General features: G+C 39.5%; 2 protein-coding genes across 6 annotated transcripts; one reads left to right on the top strand and one right to left on the bottom strand.

The window, feature by feature from the left end:
• The first annotated feature begins 260 nt into the window (after positions 1 to 260).
• Positions 261 to 9,294, top strand: errfi1b (ERBB receptor feedback inhibitor 1b). 4 transcript variants are annotated; one of them, XM_085145404.1, is made up of 5 exons: positions 844 to 1,180; positions 5,263 to 5,383; positions 5,485 to 5,643; positions 6,091 to 6,176; positions 6,973 to 9,294. In XM_085145404.1, exons 3-5 carry the CDS (start codon positions 5,597 to 5,599, stop codon positions 7,947 to 7,949), a joined length of 1,110 nt encoding a protein of 369 aa, XP_085001530.1. In that variant the 5' UTR covers positions 844 to 1,180; positions 5,263 to 5,383; positions 5,485 to 5,596; the 3' UTR covers positions 7,950 to 9,294. The 4 variants fall into 4 exon arrangements, with proteins under 4 accessions (XP_085001532.1, XP_085001530.1, XP_085001528.1 ...); XM_085145406.1 differs by lacking the exons at positions 844 to 1,180; positions 5,263 to 5,383 and adding an exon at positions 261 to 555; XM_085145402.1 differs by lacking the exon at positions 5,263 to 5,383.
• On the bottom strand, positions 9,039 to 21,210 carry emc1 (ER membrane protein complex subunit 1). 2 transcript variants are annotated; one of them, XM_085145401.1, is made up of 23 exons: positions 21,055 to 21,210; positions 20,466 to 20,593; positions 20,313 to 20,378; positions 20,112 to 20,205; positions 19,897 to 20,025; positions 19,592 to 19,718; positions 19,277 to 19,435; positions 18,927 to 19,094; positions 18,554 to 18,625; positions 18,188 to 18,286; positions 17,846 to 17,942; positions 17,113 to 17,229; positions 16,800 to 16,808; positions 16,328 to 16,527; positions 15,962 to 16,111; positions 15,531 to 15,692; positions 15,187 to 15,306; positions 14,937 to 15,074; positions 13,545 to 13,718; positions 13,145 to 13,355; positions 12,921 to 13,005; positions 12,704 to 12,833; positions 9,039 to 10,851 (listed from the first exon to the last, which is right to left on the bottom strand). In XM_085145401.1, the coding sequence occupies exons 1-23, from the start codon at positions 21,144 to 21,146 to the stop codon at positions 10,672 to 10,674; spliced, it is 2,907 nt and encodes a 968-aa protein (XP_085001527.1). In that variant the 5' UTR covers positions 21,147 to 21,210; the 3' UTR covers positions 9,039 to 10,671. The 2 variants fall into 2 exon arrangements, with proteins under 2 accessions (XP_085001527.1, XP_085001526.1); XM_085145400.1 differs by lacking the exon at positions 16,800 to 16,808.
• Between the last annotated feature and the right edge of the window lie 770 nt (positions 21,211 to 21,980).

Raw genomic sequence — 21,980 nt, 5'->3', positions numbered from 1 at the left:
AAGAATAGCCTGCACTCACTTCCCTGTTATTTTCTGGTAAATGGCCTCTCATATTGTCCTTCTGCCTCTCTCAGCGTGGGTGAGGACAAACACAGGACAAACACACACACACAGTCAACTCTTTTGTGACATGCAGGCTTCAAAACAAGTCCTCATCCTTCATGTCTGGTCTGCCAATCTAGTGCTTGTAACTCTTTATCAGTCTTATGTTGTACACACGCCAATATCCACCCACACACTTTCTGACTCCCACACAAGTCAGGCCACAATTGCTTGAAATGCAATTTCCTGTACACGCATTACAGGGAACAAATAAAATAAAGGACATTTTTGCTTTTTGACCTGCTGAGGCATACTTAGTGTAGGGTAAGCGATGTAATAAAATGGGAGGGGAAATGCTCAATAGATTTAAGCATAGATCCTTAAGCTCTACAGAGTCTTAGTTCCACTGACAGTAAGGAAATAGATTTTATGAATGGTGTCCTGAAACCTGAAGGTTGCGCAGACAAACATCTTGTTAGATTCACACTGCAGTTGACGGAAGAGTTCAGGAAGGTGAGTAAAAGCGTACAGAGATGAAACGTAAGAGAAACGTGAATTACTGCTGATATCATAATGAGCAAGTACAATTTCAATGTTATTCCTGGTCAAAGGGAGATGATTTGTATAGTTTAATTGAGAACAAATAATCATATTTTATAACATTATCATCTGTATGTAAAAATGTAATACGAAAAGTAATTACAGATTATCAGTTACATTTAATAGAGTCAAAACTATGTTGGACAGAATTGGGTTCTAACTACATACTCAAAAAATACATTTAATTAAAATTTAAAAAATCAAATAGTAAAGTAAACTTAGTAAAGTATTCAGTGCATTTCCTAGTAGAGTGATGTAAAAAGAATTACAGGCATTTTTCCCCTTTAAGGCAGCCATGGGTGGAGTTACGGTAACGTGTTCTGGGTGTTGAGTTCTTTTATAAGGAGATGTGGAAACCCGCGTCACTCTGACAAAATGAGTTTCACCTCCCAGTGTTGTTGACAGAGGAGGGTCGATGCACATGGGTCAGGGTTGACTGACAGACTGGATTTTAGCCTCACGAGTGTCATTTCTCGCTTGGGACTGAGGGCGATCGAACGAAACCAGCTGTACGTGACGGATAAGCAGCATTTGATTGGTGAGGCTCGTCACGTTCTCATAAAAGTTGTTTGATGAATATTGGCTCTTTTTTGTTGCCTTTGCCTTTACCACGGGACGGTCAGATGCTGTGTTGTATGTGATGTGAATGTTACTCTGTTACTAAGTGTATACGAGTGTTTTCCACACTGGGACGTCACGAAAACAAGAAAAAGAGCCGGTCAGAAATCACTCTAGTCTGTTCTCTGAGTAGAGCCTGTATAGTTCAGATGTGTGTGGACAGCATTTTGTAAGCTGGACATTTGTGTGAGTAGACCAGCTAGAGGAAGTTATTTACCTAATGGAACGCACTGTACTTCTGAGTCACTGAGGGATTTCACTCGCGTCCGCCGAGGGAAGTCACGTCGAGGCGGGATAGGTCTTGGACTGCTCGGCACTTCCATTTTCACCCACTAGTAGGCGATAGAGAGCAAACCAGTAATCCTATGTCTGTCTGAAGCACAAAAATATAATAAAATGAGGGAGTCAAAATTGGTTTACAACTATCATTCAAAAAGTGTAAAAAAAAGTGACTTCAGTAATATAATGTAAAATAATTTACAGTAAAAAGCGCATGACCCAGAGTTAAACGTGGGCTGTGTTATAATAATAATATAATATAGTAATAAAATAAACTATAAATATATAGTTTAATGGTTACATATGATGTGAAAATGTACTACATGCCGATGTGGCCCATGACCAGGTGGAGTTGTGCTTTTTTCAAACTATAAAAATGTGAAAATCTTCATTTTCTGCACACTATCTAGATTTTAGTTTATTAGAAACAAAACATTTCGGACATGCAAGTAGACTATAAAGTCTACCTACCCTCTTGTTACATATTAGATATGTAACAATATTAGATAGGTTGTTACATATCTAATATTATGTAACAATATTAGATATGTAACAACAAAAGATTTTTAACACGTTTATTTAATTATTTTTTATATTTTTTGTAAGCAAAAAGCAAGTACTAAAACTGCATTTTTTTCTGTTAAATATCATCACAAACATCTTTTCATATGCCTCTTTTATTCGCCAGTTGAATGAAGTCAAACGGTGGAAATGTCAGGATCTAATGAACTGCACTAAACTGTCACATTTACAGCATGGGCTTCGCCTGGTGACCCATTAAAAATCAGTACATGCAGATAAACCTAAAGGTCTGGTTTGTTAGTGCAATGTAAAAAAAAATTTTGAAAGCCGGATTCACACATTGAACCTAGATTAGTTTGGTGAATAAACTTGTATTTGGGCTGCGGATCTTGTTGTTAAAACGGTTTCTCTCATTGAATCAAATGCTTTATTGTTTAGTTTTGTGGCGCGCAGTCTTGTAGTTAGTCGCAGTCTTGTAGTTAGTCCCACAGCTTAGCAGACTTAATTAGTGTGTATGTATGTGTGTGTAAGGTGCAAACTTCACGCCATCAGGATAATCAACTCGTGTGCAAAGAAGGCCCGGTCACTGAATGGTCTATTGCCTGAAAAAAAGTTGAGGTGGGGACTGCCAAGGACAACACACCAAGGACCCTGCATGTACTAAACAAACTGTTTTCTTCAGCCTCTGGCTTGTCCTTCCAACTGTGCCAACACACGCAGTCCCCCCCGCAGGGGACTTTTTGTGGCACAGACTCATACCTTGGCCGTGGCAGCTTGTCTCCATGGCGTATCTCTAGTCCTAACCTCATGGGAGAGTTTACTTGTATTTTCAGGCTTGCTTCGCTGTGCACCAAAGTGGTACAAAGGCCCATTCATGCCCGAGAGTGGCTCCATTCATGGACACTGAGTAATTGCCGGTAGAATTCATAATTAGTCTGTGTCTTCCATCTCCGAGGCTCACGGGTGGAAATGACGCCACAGTTGGTTGTTTTAAGGATAGCATTAATATTCAAATCCACGCTTGAGTCACTGTTTTGTTTGTAGTTGGGTTTCCTTTGCATGCTCTGCATTGTTTGCTTCCCACTTCGGCATTGGAGTTATCATGGACAGGAAACAAAGCAGGTCTTTGAAGCGAAAGATTGCAGTGATAGTAGAATGGAGACCTTGGGTTGCCCTCCAGGCAGTGTGGTGCTTTCATTTTAATGTGAAATGGGTCTTTTTATTTCATTGTATAAGCACAGTATGTGTCCGCCTTATTGTATTTTAATTCTAAATGTTGCTTTCAATGCAAGAAGAAGCACAAATATGTAAAGTACAATATATGGGGAGAACAAAGATTTAGAGGTATGTCATTGAGTCAATGCAGCTGGGTGCTTTGCTGCGTCACTGCTGGGAAGACACAGGGGCACCACTCAGTTTTAAACTCCTTCAGTTGTCTGATGGTCTGCTTAACCCAGACGTTCCCAAAGTGTGGGGCCCGCCCCCTGGGGGGGGGGGCGCAGAGCCATTGCAGGGGGGGCGCGGCATGAAAAGGGAAAAAAAACAAAAAAAAAAACAACGCTTGGACACTGCTAGCACGGGGCGCCCACACAAACGCAAAGCAGGAGATGAAGCATAGCTGAATATGTTTCCAAACCAACTTCATTCTAAGCCAAAGACTAGAAAATATGGTGAAGCACATCTTCCCTTTGGTTTTACCTGCACAAGTGCCGAGGTAGGTCTCCCTGCAGGATTGGTTTTCCCTTCGTCGGGAGCAGCGCTGGGCTGTTTAAATCACGGACAAACAGTATCCCACATTCTTGATTTGTAGTTCACAAACACTTGTTGTAATGACTAACTACTCCTGACATTTTGGAGATGCTAGCTCTTTATACAGTAAAGTTACAGTGGGATACAAATAATATCAGGCTGATCCTGCCACAATTTGTTCCCCCGGTTCAAATCACGGACAAACAGCATCCAACAGTTTATGTTTTTGAACCCATTTTGCAGAGGGATTTTTTGAAAAATGTATTGATAGCAATGTTAAATATTATTACACAGGAAAAAAAAAAACAACTACATGTAAAATAATTACACCGTGACGCCTCTGCCTTTGGAGGACGTGTTCTTGCGTGCGTGCGCGCGCGCGAGGGGGGGGCGGGGGGCGCGAACATTTTTCTTGTAAAACAAGGGGGGCCCAGCAAAAAAAGTTTGGGAACCACTGGCTTAACCTGAGTTGCACATCTGACCGTAAGCCAAAACTGCAACAGCAAGGTTGATATCAGTTGCTGTGCATCATATCAGGAGAAACAGTCATAATCTTTATAGATATGTGCTAGTTGAGAATCTTAATCATCAGCATGGATGTCACGTACATTCTTTGTACTTATTTTATTGCTTTGCCTGTCTGCACAAAATTCTCTCTCACCTTAACCCCTTAAAATATTTTAAGAGTAAGGCATTTCCTAGTCATTCGCATTGTGCCACTTTTTAAGTGCACTTTTGTTCTCAGCCAGTAAGCTAACAAGGTTAGGGCTTGTGACCCTGTCAGACTTAAACTAAATTTTCCTTCAAGTGCATCTATAATCGTGGTGCTTTGGGGCTGTCTCAGCGGTGGAGTTTGTCATTCAGCATCACAGGAATTCTGGACAATAAGCCCCTTTTGTGAGGGCAGATACTGGAGCGTTGCACAGAGACGAAGGAGGTTGCAGGAGTACTGTCGCCCTCCCACATCTGACCCAGAGGTTGTGTAATACCCTGCTCATCAGACAAATAGCTTTAAACTGGATACATATGGTGGCTGAGAGAGCAGGCTGAAGCAATTTTCTTGGCTTTTGTTGTTGTCTTGTTTCCTCAAGGCTCACCTAAAACATGCGGGGTATCGCAAGTCGTTTGTTTACTGCGTCTAGTGAAAAGTGGCATATGTTCAAAATGTAAGCGTTTCTTTTGCACTGCTTTCATAACCTTTTTGAGAATAGGATAAAGCTATTGCATATAGTTGTGTAATGATACTTTTACTACACTGAAATGTGAATGATATGAATGTTTTTCACAATCCTGCAAATCTACATACTAAACATAAAGAATGTCATGAAATGTTACATCCTCTGAACTTTGTTATATGTTACTCATTCAATGTAAAATACTTAGCTTTATATACAATTTTCATGAAGTAGTCCATCTGTCTGTAATATATGCTGTATGCTTGTGTATGTGCAGTTATCTTGTATTGTTTGCTGCCTTTTGCCTTGCCTGGTAAGATAAGAACGTGCAGCTGAGTGTGATGGACGGTGATGAGATCCAGCTGTACCCTGCTTATGGGCATTTCACATCAGCAAAGGTGTGACCTGAATGATGTGATGTAATGCAAAAGCCAGATGTGAATGTAAAAGATAGCCAGATGAATCCCCTTGCACTCTAATGTCAGTGTTTCTTCAACAGCTTACCACTGGCTAGAATGAGGCTGTGATGGGTTTGATGGAGCTGACTTGTGTTGGAGCTTTAGATCGATATCAAACAGAGCTTCTTATAAGAACACGATCTCTTCTACATCATGGCCAGGAGTCAGAATAATTTGTGGAGACAGCATGACCTGAACAGGTACAATTAACACTACACAAGTCCTAATACTAATTTTTTTTTTTAAAGTAAATAATCTGTTATTATAATTATTATTATTATCTGTGAATCTGTGGCAGCTTTGCAAAATGTTGAGCATGTAAATCTGAGCAGGAAAAAAAGAGAAATATCAGAGAAGGGATAAATGTTAGCATGAGCAACTACATGTAGTCATGCAGGATTATTATATATGTATATAGCAAGATAATATGAAACTAAATAACAGTGTCTGGCAATCATAGACACAGAGTCTGGCTCAGAAAAGAAATCCAGTAACTTGTTACTGTTTCATAATGCAAATAGAAAAAGGACAACTGAACATATGTCCTGTTAATGCATTTGTTAGGCTCGTCTTATAATGACTGATTTGGAATGATTTACCATCGTGCACAGCTCTGTATGGATTTCTCAACCTGTCCTGCTTTGCAGAGTGCAGAGCTTTGGCCTTAGTGCTTACACAGAGCAAACCCTGAAGGAGCTTCAACAGCAACAGCAAATGGCCAACGAGTTTAACTGTGAGTCTTTTTCAGATATTAGTGTTACATGTATGAAGGAAACTGATTTAGCATGGATGCATGAACTTTATCATAGCTCCTCTGCTTTGAATTCGTATGTATCAGGAACACTATCAGTATGTATCTGCTATTACTGTAAATTGTAGAAATTCTGGCAATTTTTTTTTCATTGTTTTGAAATTTTGAAAGGATGTGAAGAGTTATGTTTGTTAATTTAGGTGAAGTTATGCACTGTTTTTTATTAGAGAAAAAAACCCTTTAAACCTCATTTGTCTAGTAGAACAGTATTTAGACAGGATGCAAGTGAGTTTGCCATCACAGTACTAAGCTGTGTACCAGAGGAAAGAGATCGGGGTGTAGGAGGAGGGGAAGCTATCGCTCCCCAGTCACCAGCTGTTCCTGCAGTCTGGGGCACGTCGGATGTTTCCACGGAGAAGGTTATGGGAAGCTCAGTTAAGATTGTGGCCTGCCCTGCAGATAATGACGATTCCCGTGTTAATCAGGGTGTTGTGGCTGATGTTTGACGAAGAAGGCGATAGGTTAAGCTGGTGTTTTCAGGATGTTTTTACTCCCGTTTCCTGTACAGTATCTTCAGTAAGTACGTTTTTATAAGGCGGTTGGGCAGCAAGTTGTTTTCCATGTTTCTTCCTCTGAGAGTTGTTTCTGCACTGGAGGAGACAACAGCGATAGCAAAGCCTTACATAACAATTTGCTTTCTCAGTATAAAAGCAAACGTAGCATTTTGTGCCAGCTGTTTTAACACATTTCCTTTTTTTGCCCTTTTTTCTCTCCGCAGCCAACCCCTCTCTCTCCCAGCCTCCATTTTTTTCTGATTCCTACCACCTAGCATCAGACAACATGCTGCTGCCCATTGAGGGAGACCAGGTGGTTCCTTCTTCCCAGAGACAGGCAGTGTTCGGGGTTGATCAGAGGGAGGCCAAACCCTTGCCACCTCTGCCAGACCCCGAGGAGCTTATGTCAGATGAAGCAGCTGATAGTGAGGTTGAGTTCTTTACCAGTGACCGACGGCCCCTTTTGCCCAAAAGCTGCCCAAAGCCTATCTGCAGGAACAGCAGCAAAGACTTTGGCCAAGTAAATTATGCCTACCAAGATGCTGGCGTTGGATCCATGGCTTTCTCTTGGCCAAGCAGAGAGGACCGGCCAACATTTGGAGGAGGCAGGTTTGCGGCCGACATTTGGTGCCTTGGTCACCAGAGAGATGAAATCCAACCTGTGGTGTCTGAAGCTGAGGATACCTTTGGAGCCAAACGGCCAGACCAGAACCTATTACCTAGAATCCAATTTTCTGGCTTGGGTCCTTCTACCCAACCACACGTCAGCACCTCATCATGGTCCACTGACAGGCCACAAATCCCTCCTCGTATCCCCATCCCACCAAAATCAAAGACTGGGACCGATGAAGACAAACCTCCCAAAATCCCTCCTAGGGTGCCTTTAGTCCCACCCTGTCCACCACGCACCCCGAGCCCTAAAAGTCTTCCAATTTATATCAATGGAGTGATGCCTGCCACTCAGAGTTTTGCTGCTAACCCCAAATATGTCAGCAAGGCGTTGCTGAGACAGATGACAGGTGAGCCACCTGCAACCCAGTTTTCTCCCTGCATTGTTCCGATTTTGAAGGATGGCAGAAAGGCCAGCGGGACGCACTACATCCTGCTGCCGCCGGGCCGACCGCCAAACACAGAGAGAAGAGAAAGACTCCTGAGTGAACCTGCTAAGACAGGGAACAGCAGCTTCTGGCAGAAAAGGTAGAAATCATCTCACCATGTCTGAAACTAGACGAGTACAAAACAGTGACTGACGTTATTAATCACTCTGTGATACACAACTGTACAGTGTGCGATAATATCTGCTCATATGTGTAACGTATTGGTATTTTCATTGACTGACATGTGTTTGGTGTAATATCCACGAGGTTTTTTTGACTGAACATTTTACCAATCAGTATTTTAGAGACATCTCTTCTACTTCGACCACAACGACAACACAAAATTAATATAGTATTTTCACAAATAGAGAACAGATATTTATTTTCTATCACCATTTGTGAGTTTTTGATAACTAAGATACTGCCATTTCCTTACTAAAAAAAAAAGTATGATCACTTAAAATTTTTTAAAGTCTGACAGTCGTATGCTCATACCACTAAAAACAGCCTTAGCTATGCAACATATACCTTATAAGAGAGCACGTCTTTATAAATGTACAAGCTGGGCTTGTGCCAAACTGTTCCACGTCTGTTATTTTTTATCACAATGCTGCTTGAAAAATATAATGTATTGATAGATTTGATGTTTTTCCAAATAATTAAAGTACTATTTGAATATTTTAGCATCTTTTCAGGTAAACTTAATAAAGTGCTCCCTTAAAAAATACCAGATTATAAAGAGTTAGCCAAGTGCAAGTCTAAAAATTCTTAACAAATTTTATAGTAAATTTGCAAATGAACATGTTAGATCACCCCCCCCCCACACACACACACACACACACTCGATGCAGCTAATATTGGGTGTTTGCGCTTTTGAATTAGCTTATGATTTCAGTATCACAAAGCTGATTGAGATAAGATAGCCTTATTACTCCCAGAGTTTAGAAATTTACATCAAACTACATTAACTACAGAAAATTCAGCATCTGCATTTAAAGTGTCAATTTGTTTATTTTAATCAGTGTGTATTTAAAGCTAGATTCTAATTCATTTTCATTAGAAACTTTGTTGAAAACCTGCAGTCACACTTATGTTCACAGGTCTTTAAACATATGAAGAGCAAGTCAGAAGTTTTTACTTGTTGCATTTGTAAATAGAGCTGAAAAATTGTCATTAGCTGATCCTCATGAAAATTTTTAATGATGTAAATCTGATGTTGTGTATACTTTTTTTTTTTTTTTACTGTGTGGGCATGGAAGTCATGTTACGTTTACACTGCTGAGGTGCAGGCCCACATTTACCTTTGTTACACCAACCTCTATGAAGTTCTCATGAAGGTTCTGTATCAGATTTGGCCCATTCAAAGGCTGTTTGTAAGTTCATAATTCTGTGTCAATTGTAAAAATTGTCTTTAATCTATTTATAGAAATAAATAACTTATTCATTCTAGGATTGCCTCATTCTCCACGCTCAAGCTATGATATAGAGAGCTTTCTCTAAGTTTGACCTCCTTTTTTCAAGATAAGATAAACTTTATTGTCTCATCCATCTATAATCTGGGTTCAGGTTGCAGGGGTAGCCCAGACTTCCCTCACCCTGGTCACCTCTTGCAGTTCATACAGAGTTCATCCCAAGCCAGGTGGGGAATATATCTCTCCCATGAGTCCTGGATCTGTTATGGAGGAACTGAGAAACCTATGAACATATATATTTTAATGGCATTAGGGTGAAACCAGGCTGCCATCCCATGTCTAATTGAACTTTCAGACACTACATAATAAAAAAAGGACATGTTGTTATTTAGAGTGGATCATGCACCTGGAATATTGAACTAATAATAATAACAACGCTACTACTACTAATAATAATCAAAAGCAGAGAGTTGGTGTGACAGAATATAGGTGGATGGGGGTAGATGATCAGCTGTGAAGAACCCTAAAAGGAGCAGCTGACAGAAGAAGAAGAATAACAACAACAACAAACTAAAGTGCTCAGAATGGAGTTTTGGGAGAAATTTTAATGGAGCATCAACAGTAGCTATGTGGAAAATTTCTCATAAAAGTATGAGCTACAAGATGAGAGATGTACATAAAAGAAAGGCTACTGTCTCTTCCCATTCCCTTGGTTCATCATGTGATGGTGGCAACAGTGTAACAGTTCATTTGGTGGTTTTCAGACATCTCAAAAAACCATTTCTTTGTACATGATACATTATCACCTCACAGCTCATATTCACAGCTCATTTGCCAACAATCCAAACGGGACTGGAGTATCAAGGTGATTCAGCAGGCTAAAAAAACCAACAAACCCTTCCACTATGGTACTGTTCGAGTTCATGCTCACATTCACGCATTTCTCCTGACTATTCCCTCAGCTCCACATTTGTTATCGCTTTATATTAGATCAGTCCAGTGATGCAGAAATGTCTCAAAAAACCAATAAAAAAAAAGGCCCAGGAAAACTAAAATAACTTTCACATGAGCAGAAGTTTTCAAGCTCCATAGTTTAATAAATTGGCCGGTTTTATCGGTTCATAATTAGCTGTGTTAAACATTTAATCGAAATGACATTTCACAAAAGAACAATTATTCTACTATGAAATAATTCATTTTTGCAAAATAAGTTAAAAAATAAACACAAAAACTTTTTGCTAACCCCTCATTTCACCCCCTCCCCACTGTCCCCTCACCCCTGCAGTTCCTTATGGGCCTTATTGAACTTTGACCTGTGTTCTTGGACAGGCACGGCCTCAGCGGTCTCATCTCTTGGAGCCGAGGTCCTTCGTGCAGCCACAGAGCTGGCAGATGTAGGATTTTAACCGTCGCCTTACCGCCAAGCCCGGTTGAGCAGTTTAACTTCTGCCAGGCGTTTGCTGATCATGGTGGCAAAGAACAGGGCAAGAAGCACGCTACTGATCAGCATGTAGTCGTAGTCATCTTTTAGTACGTCGAACTGCTTCGAGGGATACACACGTGTCTGGTAGATGTCAAGACCATATGCCACAACCTAAAAAATTAAATAAAATTGTCATATTAAGATTTTATTTAAGTGAGGAGGAAAACCAAGTGGTGGCAATACATTTCCAAATAAGGAATCATCTATAGCCCTGTTTCCAAATAGTTGTGATGCGGTGTAAAATGTACATGCAATGATTTGAAGATGCTTTAAATTGGACGTTAAACAAGAAAAAAAATGTTCTGAACTCATTTTGAATTTGACGTCAGCAACACGGGGGAGGGGCAAAAAAAAAAAAAAGACTGGAAAAGTTGCGTAATGCTATACCAAGAAAAAGAAAAGAAAAAAAAAGATCCGGTGGAACATTCTCACAACTAATTAGGTTACTGAGTAACATGATTTGCTATACAAAAAAAACATCCAAGAGAAGCTAAGCCTCACAGAAGTAAAACCAAGGAGGATTTCACCATTTGCGAAAGACTGAGAGACCGAGTGGGCAAATGGTTTTTTAAAACCACTGTCAATTTAATTTAAACTGGGGGAATTTCTCATCTATGGCAGATGATATTAAAGGATCCAAATAATTCCTTGTAAGTGGGGAAGAAAGTCAAAAGCAGATACTGAATAGCCAAGCTTTGGTTAAAAAACAAGACAATATTCCATTGTGGAAAATCGTGCATGAGCTCTACTGAACATAGTTCACTGCTGCGTCCACAAAAACAAGTTAAAACTCCACTATGTGGAAAAAAAAACAAAAAAAACCCCCCAAACATAAACAAGACGCAGGGGCCAGGACATTTGCGAGGCCAAAGCTCATGTAAGATGGACTGAGGCAGAGTGGAAAAAAACTGCTCTGTGGCATGAAAAATCAAAATATAAAAATATTTTTGGAAACCATGAACCTGGAATACTACAGGCTTAAAAAGGGACCAGTGGGTTTGCTCTTAGTGCGCGGCTCACAGCTTGGTAATTCGGTTGGAGAAAACGTGCACAGAGCTTATGCACTAAATGATATGAAAATCTCAGAGCAACATGCTTTTATCCACCCAGAGTCTTTTTTTCCAGGGAATGTATCAATTATTTCAGGATCACAACTCTAGTAAAGTACGCCATTAACTTTTGAGCAGCTGAAATCAATATATCTACCAAAGATGGGAAAACACTTCACTTTTAAAACAACAGCGTTTGTTTCCCCTCAGTTATGAACCCCATAGAAGAAATGATGCAACACGATATTAAACATGCTCCGATTGCCACAGTTACATCTTATATCCACTCACTGACCACTTCATTAGTTACACCTTGCTAGTACGATGTTGGACCTCATTTTGCCTTCAGAACTGGCTTAATTCTTCATGGCACAGATTCAACAAGGTGCCAGAAACATTGCTCAGAGATTCTGGTCCAAGTGGCACCTGGTGTGATCTACTCCTGCTTTAGTCCATCTCCTTTAAAGTTCGATGTGTTGAGTTACTGTCAGCTTTAACCACTCTGGCCATTCTCCTCTGACCTCTGACATCAATGAGACATTTTCACATAGAGAGCTCCTGATCACTGGATATTTTGTTTTTGTTTTTCAGATTATTATCTGTAACCATGCTACATTCAAAGCCACTTAAACCACTTTTCTACCCCATTAAGATGCTCAGTTTGAGCATTACAATGCTGCCATGTGATTGGCTTATTAGATATTTATGTAAACAAGTAGTTGAACAGGTGACCCAGTGCGGTGGCCGATGAGTGTGTTGTTCAACCAATAAAATTTCTCCATTTCAACATTTCATAGGTTGTCTTTGTACCATTTTAAACTAAATATATGTGATGTAAATGGTTTTTAAACCATTTTATTTTAATCTTACACTGTCCTGTCATGTGCTTTTCATTACTTTGAAGGCAGACTCACCAGGCAGGTTGACTCCAGTCCAGACGGGGAAGTGTGAATACCTCGCACTCTTGATATACTCTGATTGTAGTTGATAAACCACTCTGTACGGATCATTAGCTCTGGAGCATAGGGTATCAGGTTCTCCTCACTGAAGATCAAGTTAACAAGTCAGACACACAACAGTAAAGAAAAATCTGACTTTCATTTTCACACTAAGCCTGACTTGAGGACTGACCGGCTTTGCTCAGATACTATTTCTGGCCTTCGTGGGTCGAGGAACATCTTTGGTAAAGACAAAATCCCTCCAGACGGCAAGCCAACTATGACAAAGCAAATTCAAACAAACATATTACAAAAGGGCAGCCCGGTGCTGAAAATACTTTTTATTTCTAACATATTATGTAATAACTAAAAGCCAAAAAACCACAGAAAACAGCAATATAACCGAGTAGCACTTACTGAGCAGATGGCGGCTGGTGATGCCCTTTTCAGTCAGCGTGGCCTCCATGGTAGAAATGGCGGAGGGGAAAATGTAAGACTGCTGGAGAACCTGGGGAGCGTGTGGCCGATCCAGCGAGCTGAACACGGTGCTGTTGTAGAGCTCCATTCCTTCATACAGTTCAATTACAGAGAACTCGTTCCTACGTGACTTGGTGCTCCAGTATTCATACTGCGGAGTCACACAGGGGAAGGGGACACAATAAATATAACCCTCAATATTTCCCCTTTGTTCCTCCATTTAGTTATGTGCTTTGAACAAATGGCCTTCAAACTGTAACGATGCAAAAAGCAAGACAACAAAAAGTGGTTGTAATTATTTCAATCCCTACACATGACTGTAGCAAACAAGCGTGCTCACCACCACCCAGTTTTCAGAGTGCACAATATGCACCGGTCCTCTGGCTTTTCTCTGAACAGCCTCGTGGATGATGCGGCCGGTCACACCGTCAATCAGGATGATCCCGACAAAGCTGCGCTCCTGATGCGTGTCTGTGCTCTCAGTCACTACAGCCAGTAGATTGGGGTTCAGGTACTATAAAAATTAGTTAGAACACAATTGGACATTTAAATTAATATAATAGCACAAAAGTACATATTAATTTATAATTTAATAATACATATTATCGTTAATTAAGATAAATTTGTTGTCAAATGAAGCAGAGCCTCACTCAAGCTACTTTTGGGCCACTCCGGATGTTTGATTTGGCAGAGTTTTACGCCAGATGCCCTTCCTGATGCAAACCCAAACTGGGATTTGTGTCTCCGGCTGGAGTCCAACCAACGACATTTGCTTGCCAAGCAAATGTGTAAAGTGCAAACCACTACAACCAAGTAGGACCGCATTAACACACTGACTTTTTCTTTGTAGTAGGGAAATAAGTTGGGTTTTTTTTGTACCTGGTTTCATTTATGAAAAAAGGTTGGAAAATTTATTTTTCAGTCCATAAAGGAGGGTTCTTGACTATGTTAAGTTACATTTGCCTTCTCAGGAATCTAGCTTACAAAAAATATGACCGGAAATACTTGCAACAAGGTCTCAAATATGGCAGTCAGCTGGCCATCAGCCTATCCAGATCAACAATTCTAGGAAACCTCAAGCACTACTCGATGTACCGCTATAAACTGTCCTAGTGAATGATTTCTAATGTTTTTTTATCCTTATCTTCTTGTGCTACTCTCTGAAATAATGAATGCAAGAGCACACTTCACGGGTGATTCATAAATCACAACAAAGGCAACAGTAAGGAGTACTAGCAGTGAATTCTTACTAAAAGAGGGCAGTCGAAGGGAGAATGTGATTCACTGGGAAAACAGTGACATGGGTTACAAGATTTCTTGGAAAGATGAGTTTTTAAGTTTATGTCACAAGACGGGGCGTTACTGTCTTTTAGAGCAAAGAGGGAAAACTGAGCCAAAACAAACCAAAATCGAGCCAGAATAGAGTCAATAATATAATCTTAACCAGAAGGATTTGAAGCTTTCTCAGTTGTTTTCACTTGCATACTTCAAAGACATACAAGTGTTTTTGTGAAATAATCACTGGGAACTTGTTCCTATCTTTGGTATGACTGTGTACATTAGACAAATTTAGCTATTTTACTGTTTCTTTTATTGTTGTAATTTTAATGTTTGTCTAGAACAGATCTATCTTGTAAATGAGACACTGAGTCGCAATGGGACTACCTGTATAAATAAAAATTAAATAAAAATAGATTTAAAAAAAAGTGTTTTAAAAAGGATGTTATGGTACCTTATAGAGAACACTGCGGTCTCCCATTACTCTTCCTTGCGAGTGGACATGCTCATTAGGCCTTTTCCCTTTGACAGAGACAATCCTTTGTATCTCCATTGGAATGACAACTTCCCAGATCTGCTCAGTGGACAAGTCCTGAGAACACAACATGATACACATGAACTTTTTCTGTCTGTGACTTGGGTATAGTTTCATGACGGTTTCCTATGAGAATCAGGAAATGATGCGTTCAAAAAGTTTCACTTGCCGTCCTAAGTCTGTAACCAGAAAGTCTTCCCTGGCTGGAGTCAACAAGATAAAAGAATATAGATGAGGCCATTTCCTGGAGCTGCTGCAGTACGTTCTTCGTAGAAGGAAAGGCAGAAACCTGGGAAAAAGCGAGCAAGATGAATATCATTTGTTTGCAGGTAACCGACAGCTCACACAATGCCAGTGTTAAACAGTGTTCTACTGCCTGGTGGTCATGCACAATATGTAAACAGTATAATTAATGGGAAATAGAGCAGTTATGAGGCAGCATGATGAGTATTCATACAGAAATGGCTTCGAGATGCAATACAGTGAATGTGTAAATGTATGTTTGCTACAAACCTTGTACTGATCATCAACTAGAAGCAAAACTTTAGCATAATCCTGGTCCATGAGTGGCAGCAGGAGTGACTGAAGTATTGGCTGAGGTAGAGCAGGTGGAGTCACATGACTCTTCTTTCCAAAGATGGGGTTAAACACATGCAGTGTGGTGAGCCCTGTGTCCTGATGACCAAAAATAGAACAAAGAAAATAAACCTTAATCACGTTTTACAGGTCAGGTCAGTACTTTATCTGTCAAGTGGGTATCTTTAAGGTTACTTTTATCTTTTACTGAGCCTGTCTTGTCTTTAAAGTTGAAAACTGTAGGTACCATTTGGTCAGTTTTTTCCCCCTGCCAACTATTTGAGCTTTATCCATATTGTCAGCCTGCAAGATAAGAGCTTTGACACCAAACCTGAATCTCTAAACACAGAGCCTTTGCAATAAGTTACCTTATCTTTGATGAGCAACGTGCACTGCGGAGGATGAGGGAAGTGCGCTGTCGTTCGCTGTACCATCAGTTTGAACGCTGCATTCGATGGGACATCATTGAGGTAGTGCCTCCACAAAATACTGCCAGTCTTACTGTCAATCCCAAAGAGCTGAAAAAAGGAGAAGAAGAAAAGAATGAATCTTGCAGGAAAAAGTGAGATGACTAATCCGAGTTTATTTATCAGTGTTTCAATTCCCTTCAAGCCTGCCTGATTTTAGACAAAATAAACCAAATCTAGTTTGACCACAACTGTGTGGCGCTGCTCATCCTCCCTGAAACACTAACAAACCATTTCTAAATGACGGGATAAGCTTTCGTTTCATACTTTTCCAGATGCAGTGACCATAACCATCATCTTCTGCAAGTTGAACTCATCTCTGGACAGGTTTTCGATGGTGACCTCGTTTTTAACTTGACTACGAGGCTTGCGTGCGTCATAGAACAGCTTCCAGAGGTGAGAGATCCAGGCCTGCAGCAAGATGAGCTGAGAGGACAGCCTCTTGAACACCATAGACATCAGCCCATCTGGACAAACGTAAACAAGAGCACAGATGCCGCTAAGTGACCTTCGGGGGACTTGACTCAAATTTTTAACATCTGATCCGCGTCATGTTTCATATCTTAAATACAACAAACGTTGCGAGAAACAACAAGGACACAGGGATACAGGATTTATTTCAAGAGTGAAATAAAATGAAGCAAAGGGTTCAACAGAGGAATGGTTCACTGAATGTGAGGAAGTCCTAACCGTAAGACAAGGAAACAAGTTTTGCTGAAAAAAGGCACAGATTTGTTACCTTGAATGGCTGAATCCATAAGCAGCAATAACAAAAAACAAGACAAAAACAAACAAAATTAAAGCAGTAATATCAACACACACGCGAAAGATATGTTTGAAACTGGAATATAGCAAATTCGCCGATTTGATGAAGCAGCTGAGCTGTTTAAGTAAGGACAAAAGCAAATGCAACAACCCTCAGAAATGATTAGAAATTCTAAGTTATGGAACCATTAATGGAGACACCATCCAGTTCTGCTGAGTTTACGCTTTGTAAAGGAGATTTACATGACTCCATTCAAATACAGCAAAGATTTCGGTTTGACATTTACCGGCCTTTTTGCCGAACTCTCCCTCCAGCTCAGCCTGCGTTCCAGTGAGGGGCAGATCCACCATTTCCATTGTTACCACATCTGACAAGGCCTCCTCTCTAGTCCACATCACACGCCCTGGAAAGCAAGAATCATTATTGTTCTGCAATCGTTTATTCATTCTATTTCCCACACCCTGCGGCTGTATGCAGTTTGTGTTGACGCCTTCCATTAATTACATCATGAGACGCATTTTCCCATCATTCTTGTGGAAAAGACAGGACTGTAGGTACATTAGGAAATCTGTCCACACCGTGGTCAGATGTTGGCAGCAACCATGATGATTAAGAGGTGGGATAAACCAAAAATATTATCATGAGGCACTGCACAGCTTACAAGTTTATGCTCTTTGGGAAAAATGTCCAAGTTCTCAACACTAAACAAACACCCAGACTCCTCACTTACATTTAATTTGCCAACTGATTGACAGAAACCCACCGCAGTCAGACCACAGTATGAGTATTCATGAAGTTTTCATGCCTCTGTCTGACCTTGCTAAAACACATTCCAGAAAAAAATAGGGTGTCTATTCTTCTTTTGCTCTTTTGAGTACAATGAGAGGGATTTTACTTTGGTTAGCTTTAGTAAAACTATAATTAAAAAAGTCCTGCAGCATCAATAGCTCTGCTCACATTAGCATCAGTCCAGCCTGAAAGAGCACTCTTTCCTTGCTTCCTGTTTTTGCCGCTCATACCTGGCTGTTGTATGAAAGTGAGTGTGTGGTCCTCTGTTTGCACCATGGCCCTGTAGCCTACAGAGTCATCTTTTTTCAAGAATGGCTGTATGTAGATCTGAAAGAGAGAATATAATTTACTTCTATTGTAAAGCCATCACTAACACACTACGGGGCACATTTACTAAAGTTGGCATAAAAAAAAAAGTACTGTCTATATTTTCAAAGAAAGCCCAGAAACCAGCATGTCTTATTTTTTCCACATCATACTGAAATGAACTGACTGCACCTGTGTTTAGAAAAGTCTGCCTGCTCTGAAAGGCCATAGTTCCCACAGTACCTCAGGAAAGAAAACTGACTCACTTTCTCTGGTTTGCCACCATTAGGATCCATAACGAAAATCAGTGTTGTATCTAGAAGTCTTCGTCCAGTTTCAGCACTAAAGAGGTTAATACTGCAAGCCTATGGGAAATAAATAAATAATAATCTCCCAATAAAAAACTTTATTTAAAAAAAACAAGACATAAAAACCCCAAAACACACTTATAAGACAGTTTCCTGAAAGACTTGGAAAAAAAACTTACAGTAACAAGTCTAACCTTTACATTAAGTAAATCAATATGTGTATTACACATCTGCTTTCTAAAATCAAATGCATTTATGACTAAGAAAAGAGCTAAAACACATCAAAACCCATAAATCTAAAGGTGAAATATTACTTTAACTCACAGTTTTATTCTTGGGGGACATAACAGCAGCGATTGTCTTCTCTCCAGTGGTTGCAAAGGAAACCAGCAAGGCCTACAACAATCAAAGGATATAGCTCTGTATAATACAACAAAAGACATCATGTTTCTGTAGAAAAACAATACATTCGACAAAATGTCACAGGTTGGAGAAAAAAAAAAGGATCGTATTTGGCCGTTTTTAACAGTTTTATGTTTGACATTTTCCCAGGGCAATAAAATATTTTGGCAAGGATGCCAAGCCACATTTACATTTTTGCAGTTATTTACTGATGTTGGCTGATATAGCAGAACAACTGCAATACCAGGACAGGCTAATGTTTTTGAAACAAAAATATAGAGAAAAGCTTACGTACTGGCTTGAAATCCCTGAGCGTAACTATCTGACCATTGTTGAACTGGAGAAGCAGGAAGTTATCAGGGCCGAGCTGAAGGAAGAACTCAGACAGAGGCTGATGAGCTGAGTTGGGCTGGTGAGACACCAGGACCGGTTGAAAGTCTGGAGCTACTTCAAGTCCCAGTGACTGTGAGAAGACAAATAGGAGAAGACTGTAAAAGAAAAACTGTGCATTTACAAAGGAACATATAAGAACACAGAAGTGGAGAGCTGAGAAAGAGAGAGGAAGAATTTAAAACTTACCCAATCTAAAGCAGAGGACATACATGGTAATTTTGTACATTAGAAAGGTTTTTGTTAAAATCATACCTGCAGGGGGATCTGGGTCATCTGTAAATCATCCATATTTGGGTTTAAGTTGTACATGTACAGCGATGGAGTTGCAGAGTCTACACAAATCAGCACCCCCTGACCAATCACTGCACAGCTGGCCACTATGTTGGACAGCCACGGAGCTTCAACTGAGATCTGAAAACATTACAAACAAGAAACTCACAAAAATCATTCTATATACTGACCACTGGTTCAGTGTTTAAGTTAGTTTGTTCTTTAACAAATTACCTATTTTATATACGTTAAATTTAGGCTGATTTTTTTAATACTATCTTTAATAAAAAGGATTACCTGCTTGATTATTTCTCCATCATCAGTGCTGTAAGCAATAATAACAATGTGGGAATGGGGAACAATTCCCAAAGCATAAACTTCACCATTTCCTCCAGAATAAACAGTCTGGTAATCCACAGTCTCACTATGGAGAGAAACAGAAGGTGACAAACGTTTCATAATAAAACTACTGTTTTTGCAACACTGTGTGGTATTTTCTACAAAAAAAGCCTTCAAGGTGGTAAATGAATTCCTGTGTAGAATTATGTTCATTGAAACAGAGAACATCAGTACACAAAATTAACATTAATATAAAAACATACCTATCTGGTAGATTTTCTATCCATTTTTGATGGCCATTAGAAAGGTAGTGGAGAGAGATAATGTTTTTTTTCAAAACAGCCACATGTTTCACTGTGCCTTGCTGTCCCACTAGACATGCTTTCTGGAAACTTGAACATATGAAAAGCAGCGAGGTAAGATTTAATCAAATAAATTAATAAATAAAGACCATTCTTAACCTCAAGGTAATAATCACCTTCCAGAGTCGAGCACAATTTCCCAGTTCAAACCACCAACATTGACATCCCAGGATCGCAGCAGGCGGCCATTGCCAACCACTAGGATCGCATCTAGGACACAAACACAGTTTCATCAACTGGAGGAACTTTAAAAAAATCTTTAAACTTTACTGCAATTCAAATACATGATTAGAATCATTACAAAAAAAATAAATCACCTTGTCCATGGTGCAAAAGAGCATCAATGTTTCCTTCGGGTCCAGACTTATCAACATGTCGCCAGACTGTAACAGACATTGATAACAAAGTGACAATAAAAGACTATACCTAATATATGACAACTTCGTCTTTCAAACGAACAACATACTCACAGAGTTCCCCGGTCCTTGTATTGAGTGCGGCAAAAACATTATTCTCTGTTGCTACAATAACCTTTTTGGATGACTGCACATGTGTGTCAAAATGAGAAAAACGAACCTTGCCTACATACTGCTGCCTCCTGTGAAACATGAAGAGAAAGCACAAGCACTCAGACTGTCATCCAGCTCACCCATGATCATAGTGACACCATTGTTTTAATGACCACATGGATCCAATTCCGGTGCAAAGACATATTTCTCAAACTGAAAAGCCGAAACTACATGACACTAGTTTATTGATTATTATCAGATTGGCTACAACGTTTTCCTATTACCTTTAAATCACTTTCTATCGCGTTTCACTTGCTGAATTTAGTGGGACCAATGATTTACTTAATGTATAAACCATGGAGATATGTACACCTCCTGAAATTAACTACCAAATTTACATTTGTTTGTATTCATTCTGATGTGTTTTGACCTGTTCTCTCATTCAAAGTCCACCGATTAGCAGTTAGCTGCTTTGACAGGTGCTAACATTAGCATTTCCACATTAAAACACAATCGGCACACATTTGATCGTTCGCTTGACTCCTCTTACCAATCAAATTTTCCTACTTGGTCCTCAAACACGGCATCGACAGCATTGTATAATATGATACACTTAAGCCAAAGCAAAATTAGCTCTGCCATTGCTGCAGCAGCTCTGACTTGCTCTTCAACGGGAGGAGGAAGTCGGAAGCCGAACGACTTCCTTTTTGTTCTGCGATGGAGAAGTGCTGCCCCCTAAAGGTTGTAAAGGTTACAGCGTCGGTCCTGGTAGTGACCCTTCAGATTAACAAATATTCATGGATTGAACCAAATCCTAAACTGAAAGAAAAAAAAAGAAAGCAGATCACTATTGAAAAAAATAGTGTAAGACCGAGATTGATTCATGTGTGGAAAAATGTGTGATGGGATCATGTGACAGAAACACAAATGATAACATTTAAAAATAATGGTACCACAGGGGATAATAACAGGATTCAGGTGGAAGACATAGGCTGCACCCCGACACGTTAAAAAAGCGAAAAATAAAAACCAATTAAATAAAGAAAAACGAAGAAGATTTGTGTATTTAATATTCTATTATCTATTTAGCAGTGCATTCTAGGCCTTGTGTGGTGCAGTCAGAAATTAGACAATAAAAATATTTATTTTCTTTAATTTATTATATGAATTAATATTTACTCTATTTTTTTTTTACTTACTTAATGATCTTGGATAAAGTCCTGTTGCTATTGTGGGCTTTTTTGGAATCAAAAGGTGTCGTATAACTATATCTATCTATCGTTATACAAGAATATTAACATATGTGGATGAAAGTCACATAAAGTCAAAAACTTGATTATTGGTTTGTTGATGAAGTTAATATTAAAACAATAAAAAGATAAGTTAAACTCGGTAAAAAAAATTAAAAAAAAAGAAAAAAGAAAGATAATAATAACCAATATGTAAGTTTTACTACTTGTATATGTAATTATATCA

Source organism: Neolamprologus multifasciatus, chromosome 20 (assembly GCF_963576455.1).
Source record: "Neolamprologus multifasciatus chromosome 20, fNeoMul1.2, whole genome shotgun sequence".
In the NCBI taxonomy this organism is placed as follows: Eukaryota; Metazoa; Chordata; class Actinopteri; order Cichliformes; family Cichlidae; genus Neolamprologus; species Neolamprologus multifasciatus.
This window is presented reverse-complemented; position numbering and strand designations above follow the sequence as displayed.